Source organism: Idiotropiscis lumnitzeri, chromosome 1, assembly GCF_059441095.1.
Source record: "Idiotropiscis lumnitzeri isolate Australia: NSW breed Sydney's pygmy pipehorse chromosome 1, RoL_Ilum_1.0, whole genome shotgun sequence".
NCBI classification, from domain to species: domain Eukaryota; kingdom Metazoa; phylum Chordata; class Actinopteri; order Syngnathiformes; family Syngnathidae; genus Idiotropiscis; species Idiotropiscis lumnitzeri.
The window spans coordinates 13,734,475-13,744,817 of NC_142391.1; the positions used below are offsets into that span (position 1 = coordinate 13,734,475).

The 10,343-nt window shown below is 40.0% G+C and overlaps 2 protein-coding genes across 4 annotated transcripts; one reads left to right on the plus strand and one right to left on the minus strand.

Annotated features, from left to right (window-relative positions):
* Nucleotides 1-10: 10 nt before the first annotated feature.
* zfyve19 (zinc finger, FYVE domain containing 19) lies at nucleotides 11-4,702 on the minus strand. 3 transcript variants are annotated; one of them, XM_088318718.1, is made up of 12 exons: nucleotides 4,622-4,702; nucleotides 4,405-4,460; nucleotides 4,180-4,301; nucleotides 4,024-4,077; nucleotides 3,787-3,947; nucleotides 3,565-3,707; nucleotides 2,361-2,469; nucleotides 2,016-2,231; nucleotides 1,774-1,850; nucleotides 1,557-1,658; nucleotides 1,294-1,463; nucleotides 11-1,099 (listed from the first exon to the last, which is right to left on the minus strand). In XM_088318718.1, the coding sequence occupies exons 2-12, from the start codon at nucleotides 4,456-4,458 to the stop codon at nucleotides 1,021-1,023; spliced, it is 1,287 nt and encodes a 428-aa protein (XP_088174844.1). In that variant the 5' UTR covers nucleotides 4,459-4,460; nucleotides 4,622-4,702; the 3' UTR covers nucleotides 11-1,020. The 3 variants fall into 3 exon arrangements, with proteins under 3 accessions (XP_088174844.1, XP_088174834.1, XP_088174854.1); XM_088318708.1 differs by having other exon boundaries at nucleotides 4,576-4,680; XM_088318728.1 differs by lacking the exon at nucleotides 4,622-4,702 and having other exon boundaries at nucleotides 11-251; nucleotides 4,405-4,600.
* bub1bb (BUB1 mitotic checkpoint serine/threonine kinase Bb) lies at nucleotides 4,601-9,088 on the plus strand. Its single transcript, XM_088318695.1, has 9 exons — nucleotides 4,601-4,756; nucleotides 5,761-5,915; nucleotides 6,000-6,059; nucleotides 6,137-6,281; nucleotides 6,357-6,553; nucleotides 6,930-7,090; nucleotides 7,189-7,388; nucleotides 7,480-7,580; nucleotides 7,925-9,088. The coding sequence occupies exons 1-9, from the start codon at nucleotides 4,640-4,642 to the stop codon at nucleotides 8,208-8,210; spliced, it is 1,422 nt and encodes a 473-aa protein (XP_088174821.1). The 5' UTR covers nucleotides 4,601-4,639; the 3' UTR covers nucleotides 8,211-9,088.
* Nucleotides 9,089-10,343: the final 1,255 nt, after the last annotated feature.

Sequence of the window (10,343 nt, forward strand, 5' to 3'; positions counted from 1 at the left end):
TTTTCAATACTAAGTGTCAGGTCAATTTATTTCACATGTACGTTACCCCCTCATAAAATGACTTGACTTTTCCAAGACAATTACAAGTCAAAACTTCATTTCCAGAAAGCATTTTCTGACATTTACTTTTTCAGCACGGCACAGGAAGCCAAAGGGGATGTTGACATGTCAAGTTTAGGAGTAAACACAGCAAAAATCATCAGCAGGAAGGTCCATTAAGTATGCATCCATTATCTGCTCTCATTTCCTGTCTGTGTACGACATAACCAGAAAAGGCAAACACATTAACGACTTCCATACAATGCTTAATGGACCCCCCCAGAGGAGCGTGATGATGGTTGCTCCTCAGTCGGCTAGACAGTGATGTCTTGATGAGACTACACTCTGCTGGTCTCTCTGTCACACATGAGGGTCTTTTGGCTCCATCAGGGTCCATTACAGTAATTTGCTTGGATCGCCCCCATTTCCACTTTGGAGACTATCAGACTTACACATTTCTGCGAAGTGCTGATACTGACTGCAAAACTACAACAAAAATAGATCTCGCCATCTCTAGAAGACAGCCTGCAGCAGCCACGGTAATGAAATTATGTGCAAGGAGAAGCGAGGCGATGCTGTGATGTTTGACAACAACCAAACATAATTACAAGTGCGGCTGAGGTGCTTGCCAATGGAAAACAAAACCCTCACTAATCCTTTTATACAGACTCTGTGGATCTTTGTCACTCCAGTGCTGACTGTCTGAGGTTGTAAATCAGTCCAAAAGAGCTCATGATTTGCTTTTTGTATGCGTTGTCATCGTTTAAAAAATTCTCAAATTGCAAAGTATAGCTGCTTTTAGGAAGTAGAACGTTTTTTTTATTCTGAGGCAGTGTAGCTTTGCTAAAATCACCCATCATTCAAGACTTATTTATATTTTGACACATTAACAAGAACATTGCATTAATTGTTCATATAATAAATATTGTTCAGCATGTATTAGTCTTGCATTCCGGTTTGGCATCATCGACAGTGTTGTCATCAAGACTTCCTTTTCTTTTTAGGTGCAGTATAATTGGTGGTACGATGCTCCTTCCTGTCGTATTTGTTGTGTCCTTCCCTGCGGATGTAAGAGTGTGGATTGATAATTCATAACCCTAAATACTTAATATGCATGCTGCTCGGCAATATGGCAACAGCTTGCCTCTAATTTATCTGGGTCATGGTCTGCATTCGCAGTCAACACATCTATTTGGTGGCAAAGAGAGCCACCCTGAAAGTGTTCTCGATCACAGCCAATTCACGTTAGGCTACCTGAAGCAGCGATTGCAGTACAGGTCTCCATCACAGGTGTGGCACCGTAAAGTGGCGTCATGGTTACAGATGCAACACCATGGAAGCTCATCGTCGTCACTGTCTGATGGTGGATCCACAGATCTAATATATGCCGGTGGAGTCCGGCTCTTAGTTGCTGGAGCTTGAGTCTGTCAAACAGATAAAAAACAGATCTGTTTTTAAGTGATTATCACTAACAGCTAGGAAATACTCAAAGCGATATGTTGCTTATAGCTTAATACAGGCTTCTTGGGGGACTTTTCCTTCTCTGTGTTTTTTGGTCCACCATGTTCTAGAGGTATGTTGTAGCCACTGGCCTCATCTAGTGCAGCTTCTTCTGAGAGCTGCAACAACAGACACACGTATGTAAGCATGTTAGCCGCTGTTAAGTGGTTTCAAAATCAATGTTCGTGTATTATTTGAGAACGGCAGTGTCATCCACATGCACACATACCATACCTGCTTCAAAACCCTTTTTATGGCTTCATCTTCTGTCTCCTCATCACTGTCGGGACGTTTGTAATCATCCGTATTCACTAAAAGTGAAAAAAAATCAAAAGTGTGCGAGTCTTTTTCGCTGACATTTAGACAAACAGTTCATCTTTAGTCAAGGTTCATGCATAGGAGAGCTATCTCAAATTCACAATAAGAAAGTTTATGTGTACTGATTAAGACGGCTGATTTACTGATATGTGTCAAACCTTTGTCTGGGTCCTGTCCTTTTAGCTGGGCGAGCCTCTTGGCCATGTTGATGATTTGTTCTGTAGAATGATGATCCTTTCTCAGCTCCCGATGGGCCTCTTCAAGCAACCGTGCTGCATCAGTCTCTAGCTGCCTCCAGTCTTGGTTCTCGTTCATATTGTCCTGTAGCGTCCTGTCCTCTTCTTTGTTCAGATCGTTCATGCGGCCACCGTCACCTGATAAGACAATTTTTGAATAAAGCGTAGTTCAACAATTAGTGGAAGGGCCACCTCAACTTGAGTCTCAAAAAGCCCTAATATCGGACTTTATATTATAAATATGTTCCATAAAGGGCATTTTCTTACTGTATCCAGGATTTGCAAGCTGATGGTCAATGCCAACCTCCTCTGTCATCTGCGTAAGAAGATTATTGGCTTGCTCGGTCTGAGTCCTGTTATCTGGAGGCTGGAGGACCTATAAAGAGGAACACAATGAGACACATACAGCACATGTATGAGACTATAACAAGACTAGTTTTGCCGGTGTTACCTACTGATTAATTTGATTCTACAAGTAAAGATAGATTACTAGTTGCTTTATTACTTTCAGCAAACACCAACAATGCCACTTAACATAAAAATTACTTTATTGGAAGTGCATTTTTAACAGTAATGTTTAACGATGAAGCTTAATTTTTTTTTTAAAAAAGGACTGCCTTTTTTTTTACTCTTACAGTAGGTAATTGTTTTTATCTGTAAATAAAAAAAGTCTTTCTGGATTTTAGTGAACATTTCTTAAAGTCTACATTTCACTTTACATACAGTAATATTTTTTAAAATAAATTTTAAAAAGTAGGCTTTTTTTTAACCTGACAACTAGTCACACTCTTTAATGAGGGCCTAAACTCCTGTTTTGACGAAAAAAAAATATTGTTAACATCTCCTCAGGATGCTGCCAAACTTAATATTTTCATCTTGCTGTCCCAAACTCAATATAGGGACTGTATTTCCATCTTGAAAACGCAAAGATCTCCACTTCCTTCATTGGTATATGAGATGTCTAGAGCTGAAAACATGATTTGGCGCATACGAGGGATCGCTCTCCCTAGACGTTGGGGCGTGGATGTAATAATGCACAATGCTTCTCGGTTGAATGTTAATCTTGTCCCTTTATACTTTTTATGCTCCGTAATACACAGTTGTTTGTTGTGTAACAGTTGGTTAGTAAAAGGGTGTGCTTTACCTCCTTTATTGTATTACTTAGCTATTAGTTTTGTTGCATATGCAAACTATGCATGTACCAGACAGTGGCTGAATTTGGCGTAATCCTTTGCAACTTGTGTCTTATGATGCTCACTTCTTGAAACCTAAAGGAAAGTGTCTATTGTCTTTCTTGGCGATGACAACTGGACATTTTGACAACTTTGTTTTGTTACAAAGTAATTCAGTGTTTGAATTGTAACTCAACATGTTAGATTAGTTGTTACTTGAAATGGCAGCCATTACTGAATCCTAAGTAACACATTACTAGCATCACTGAACACAACATGCACGCTAGAGTTGTGCTCACAGGTGGAGGGGCTTGAGAAGGAGGAGGTTGTCCCTTTAAAGCTGCTAACCGGTCTTCCATCTCCTGGGAAGAAGGCACTGGCTTGCTGGGAACTTTAAGGGCGGCTAGCCGCGTTTCAAGCTCTTTTTCAGAAGGCACGGACTCTGCAGGAGATAAAAGCACCATCAGTATGTGATATAACTGTCACGTGAATTGTTTTTGTTTGCAAATAAATTTTAATACTTGGTGCAGTGTCTTCTTTCAGCTTTTGAAGCCTTTCAGCAATTGTCTGGTCTTCCTTACTTAGGCCTTTAGGAGGGGGAAGACCTGCTAGAGAAGGTATACTGCCTCCATGTGGTTGTACCTTCTGCCCTTCTTGTTTGGCTTCAAACGCAGCAACTCGTCTGTGGAGCAATTTTCTATTGTTTTATGAATGCACGAATCGTAGAAACGTTGAATTTACCAACGTGATCAACCCACTTTTTGTAGTTCTCAGGGGGAGACCATCTTCCTGCATCGTTTGAAGTAACCCCGCTAGAAATATATCATAGTGGTGCAAAATCAGAATAAGTTACTCACTGATTTGTTCACAAACACTAATCAAATGCATCTGATGTTAATTTCTACGAGGTCTACCTTGTAAGATTTCCATGGCATTGCTTGCAAACCTTCTGCTGGGTGTTGCCATAACGTGGCACCACAGCATTACAAGTCAAGCAGTTGGCGCAGAAGGATCGGCCACAGCTTTTACAACCCAGCTAGTTGCAAAAGAAATAAAAGCACATACGTATTTTACACATTCGACAGAAATGTGATACAGTATTTAGTCAAAACGACTCGCGCCAGACTGAAGCACTTTACCTCCTTTTTAAAGACACCGAACTTGGAGGTGCAACAATAACACCGGTTGTCCATTCCTATGGGCGTACAAGCATAAGTTAGAAGTTGACTAAGCTTTATTAACCGCTATGTAAATATGTAAGGTGGAAAAACTTCAAAGTCAATAAAATTAGACGTCAAGCTAGCCTTTACAACCAAAACAGGAAAAGATCCGGAAGCTGTAATATTACGTCATAACCTGTTTGGGATTCCTCCAATGAACGTTCGACCAGCCAAACCGGCGCTCCTCGTTCAAAACAGTAACGATACTTCCTTTGCTGTTGCTGGAATCAATAACGGAGAAGCTTCATATTTGACGCACACACGGCAGTTTGTGAGTGGTATCCAAACGATTATTTCACAGAACACGTTTACTGCGGTAGTTGGTGAATTAAATTTTGAAATTGTTGAACATGAACTGTGATATGTATCGAGTTAAAAATAATTTGACCGAGCTAACGCGTTCGCGTCCACGTTCGAATGCAAATGCGACTCTTGCGCTTCAGTTTTAAATGGATTTCCCTGCGAGGTATCGTGTTTTGGAGCATAACGCTCAATCACAATTTGTTGTCGTTCATTAATGTAGCATAGCAGGTTTTATTGTATTTCATTACATGTTACGTAACGTCATGTTACGCATTTTATTCTGGAATACGGCCCAATGTAGCGTTAACGTGCTTCAAACAACAGAATTTGTATTTCTTAACAGATAATGAAAAAAACAAAACAAGTGCTTCTTGGAAAATTGTGCCATAAGTCGTGGCGTGTTTGTAAACACAATTATGAATTATCATTTTAAATGTTCAACAAATTAACATTATTAAATTGTGAAATGTCATTTCTCAGTTGGTGCATGTCTGTGGAAAAAAAGGCGACCTTGGCAAAATATTGCATGCCCATATCTCAGGTTGTAAATGTCCAACAACTTGATGCATGGGCACCTTGTCTTTGGCAATGTTCAGTGCAATTGTCTCCATGATCGCCTTCCGCTAGCCTCCTTTCTGATTCTGGTCATATTGTGTGTTTTCTAACGGGTATTAAATTATCTGGTCGCTTTTGTAAAAAATATTTTAAGAGGTCGAACTCAATGGCATAATATAACCACCAAATAGCTAAGTTACTAACACTGCTCCTCTCACTTTATTGCCATGCCAATAATCGAAGCAGTGCATTTTGCGGAGATGAGCTTTGAAGCATGGACTATGCGGGGAAAAAAATAAATAAATAAATCCCGACAAATAAAATTGATTTAATTGATGGCTCATTTAATTTGCGCAACCCTACTTTATAACAAACAGAACCCATAATCATCAAACATGTTCATCTTTATGTGCCCAGCTGCTTTCCATTATGGCAGAAGGTGGGGATGTGGAATGGGAGCTCTGCAAAGAGAACATTCAGCCTCTGAGACGTGGGAGAAACATGTCAGCCTTGCTCCAGGCACTCAGTCACAGCAAAGATGGCCTCAGCCCTGCCATCCTCCAACAGCGACAGTATGAATGATTTGAATAAAACATGACCGTGTGTATTCTAATAATGTGATAATGTTTGTGATTATATGGCTGTTTTTGTCGTAGAGCGTTTGAGACAGAATTGCGACTTTACAATGGAGATGACCCACTTGATGTTTGGGATCGGTAAGTGTAAATAAATTGAGTACAGTATAGATGTGAGCTCTCTTCTAATCCTGCTCGTGTGGTTCTGTCTTGAACAGGTACATCAAATGGTCAGAGCAAATGTTTCCTCAGGGCGGAAAAGAAAGCAACCTGAGCACCTTGTTAGAGCAAGCCGTGACACGATACGCAGACGAAAAGAAATATCACGACGATCCTCGCTATGTTGACCTCTGGATCAAATATGTGCGTATTCTGATATTTAACACCAAGCTGTTACTTTGACGTGTTGAAATCTAATATTGTGTTGGTGTTTGTTAGGCAGGGAACTGCTTGGAGCGCTTGGACATTTACAGGTATATGAAAGCCCAAGGAATAGGGACCACTCGTGCGTCCTTCTACATCGCCTGGGCTGAGGAGCTTGAGGACCGTGGCGAGTTCCTCAAAGCCGACTTGATCTTCCAAGAAGGACTTCATATGTTTGCCCAGCCTCTTGACAGGCTACAACAGTTTCACAAGTAGGTATCCACCCTTTTTTGATCACATATATTTGTTAATACTGTGCCTAGGCTACTGTTCATTGACATGTCTCAACTCCTCTCAGCTAATCAGTACGGCACTAATATTAGTCACTCTTCACAGTATTAAAGAACATAAGTCTTAGAATATATTGTCTTTCTATATATGTTGCCTTATCATGTGTGTTTAGTTTGTTGCTTAAAGGGATATAGAACTGTAACGTAAGTCTCATTAGCGTTAGCGTTAAGATGTCTTACCGAAAGGCTAAGCCATGTGGTTGTTTTAAATTCACATGATGTACCTTTCTTTGTTTTATATGTAGTGACACAGTAAATTTGGACTGTCAGCAGTCATAAACAGCTTTTTTGTTATTAGGTTGCTGCAAGCTCGCGTGTCCCGGCAAGTGATGAATAAGGTCGATGATAGTGACAGTGACGACGAGACCAAAGAACCTGAGAGAGTTTCTCTTGCCGAGCTGAAAACGCGAGGGAAGAAGGCCGCCGTGCCTATCGTCAGAACTGGAGCCGCCATTAAAAGTAAGCACAAAAATGAAGACCTCACTCAAATGCAGTGTCTAGACTCCTTGGCAAAAAAGTGTTTGGTGTGAAGAGTTTAAAAGTTGATGTTTATGCAGGCGTCGCAAGGGGCTTGAGTTTACGTGCCACTCCAATTGAAGAAAGCAGCACTCAGAGCAGGAACAGTAAAGTGGTGATCTTTGATGAGAGCCAGGAAAGCGCCGGTCCTTCAGAACCAACATTCGAGCCTTGGTTGGCTCCTCCAACTGCAAGGGCAAAGGAAAATGAGAAAGGGGTGCAAAAATGGTGTGATGTGAAGGTAAGAGCAAATGTTAATTCATTTTGGCATGTTTTGTTTACAACTGTCATGATTTTTTGCTTACATTTGCCTCCATTTTTATACATCCAAGTTGCGCCAGAAGTCCAAATTTGCAAACACACTGATGGCTGCACCTCCTGCAAAACCCACTTTCCAACCATTTGTTGACGAGACAGAGGAGACTCCAAAAATGTGAGTGATCAATCGTGAATAAATATTATATATATAGTTTTATTGTACATAAACAATAGATTGGTTAATTGATTTTGTCCCGAAGAGATCAGCACAATTTTGACCTTGACTGTGCATTTAAAACCAAAGTACCAGTATCTGTCTTGATGCCCTGATATACAATTATAAAGTAAAATATATATTCCTGCAAATGCTTTTTAAGATTTTAATATTGTTTTAAAGCAAATAGAAAACGTCCAATATAATACCAACGGTTTTGTTGTGTATGTGATTCAAGTTTTTCTTCTTGACCGTTGTGAGTAAGCTCTCCCCATTTCCTCTGTGGTGTGCGACCTTTCGCTCAGGACGGCATGCAAGATCATCCCGACAGTGAACAACATTTTGTCAGCACGCAAGCCCTGCAGAGACGACACTCCTCTGAAAAGGCTGCTGGAGCACCAACTTCAACAAAAAGAACACGAATCGAGCAAAAAGCTGGAAAAGAGCATGTACTGTAAAGAGCTGCTCTTCAGCGGCACAACCGAATTCAGCTTGGAGGAACTGCGTGCCGAGCTGTACTTCAAGGAGAAGAATTCGCAGGTGGTCATCTGCCCTGACAAGCCAGCAGGGACTGGCCCTGAGATGTTATGAAAATGGTCATTGTATACTCTCCCAACTGTACACATTCAAAATCTAAATTGTTCCGATACATCAAATTGCACCAATCCAGTGAAAATAGCATAATAGTAAAAAAAAAAACAGTACAACAAATGTAGAACAATATAATATAACACAGGAATTGCTAAAAAAAAAAAAGACCCATCAGGAAGAATGAATAGACAAAAATTCACCCATCAGTACTCATCCGTTCATCCAGCTCTGTCTATGTATAAATATATACAGTATAAATACATGCCAATTGGATTTCCGCCATATGACGTCCCTTCCCATGCAAAATAGCAGTGGTTCACTACATACAAATATATATAATGATATTTGTTTAGATTTTGTCGTCATCAGCATTTTTGGAATTGGAGTAATCCAAAAGTAATTCATATGAATCAAGTAACATTGAATATGATGGTACTTGGATCATCTCAAATGCACTAAAACCGGTAGCACTCTCATGGTGTTGATCAAATTTGGTCCTTGTTGCCTTTGGATAGGCAAAATTGATAGAGCTCCGGTATTGGATCCCAATGTAAAAGTGTACACGATGTTGTGTCCCATAGGTCCTGAATTTTCACTTTGATTTTTTTTCACTTGAGTTTGTTATCCTGATTTAGGTTTCGATAAATGTGGATTTTATGTCTCATAGAAATTAACAAACAACAACAAAAACAAGATTATTTTACTGTTACAGCGTGATGTAAACTATTCTATATACAGCATCTGCTTCTATAATTATTTCTCTTTGTCCAATAGTAATTTTCCCGACAAACATTCTGTTTTTGTTTTATTTCACAACAGTTCCAATTTATAAAAAGTTGGGTGCTGAAACACCCTCAATAAAACTCTTCAATGGCAAATATTTTGTGTGTCATTAATGCATGATTAGGGTTTACCCAAATAATGATGTTTAATTTAGTTGTGTATTGGTGTTGACTATTCATTAATGAACAAAGAATGGACTCTTCTTGGTTGCAATCAGCAAAGGTGCTGTTGATTCCGTAGTTTGGGTTCGAAAGCAGCAAATAGATGATATTAGCTGTCGGAAGTTGAGCTACAGGGGGTGTGTTTTTAATTATGAGCATTTTGACAATTTTAAATGAAAAAACTTGACCTAACAATTTATCTATTATCAAACAATTGAGGATTAATCTGATCGATTAGTTGTCAATCTTTGCACCTCTACAATGCTCTAGGTCTGTTGTTTATCCTTCAACTGTGGTTTATCCTGCTGACTAAAGTAGCGCTAATCTCCAGTGATGATGGGATCTCTTTTACACACACACACGCATCCCCACGTACGCGCACACACACGTCAATGAATGGCTCTAGAATAGGTGGTCAGCTCATGAGCAAGTCAAATTCTCCCATTATAATGATAGACCTTGGTCCTAACCCACGATACCCAAGCGCCGTTGTGGAAGGCAGGCTGCTCCCATGTGCAGAAAAGTGACTTGAATCACATCGTGGAAAAATGACTGCCAGCCAAGATCCTCTCAACTGGTGACTGGCCAAACTGTCTACTTTAAATTTTTGGCTTTGAGAGCTGTGAGCAGCTGAATTTCACTGATAAATGATGAGAAACATGATGCACTGCCACGGTACTAACGCAGCATAACCACATTATAATCTACGGCTTGCTTTTTGACAGGACTTATTAAAAGCTCATCCCAGGAAAGAAAGCAAGCAGGCGGGCAGCGACTCCGATAACAGAAAATCCATAGCGATTGCTTTTACTGCAGCGTGGCAAAATGGTGTAAGCAGGCCACATTTGTGCAGACAGGCCCTCAGAGCATGCAGCTTTTTTGTCCCGAGTTCTTACTTTGAAAGGCAAGCGTAATCATGTTCTGGAGGCCATGTGCTTTTAACCCAGTTTTTTTCCCCTCACTGTTTCACTTTTGGACATCACACGTACATATTTCATAAAAGCGCAGAAGGAAACTACACTTGGTTGGTTTGCCTTGGAGAAACTGCAGCATATTATTAGTGTCATTGCTACAGAGTTGGGTTCTGCTAGGAAAAATAAATGAATATGGGGAAAACAAGTCAAAATTGTTTTTTTTTTTCTGAAGCAGTACCAATGTTGTACCTCACAATTTAAAATCCATATGTTTA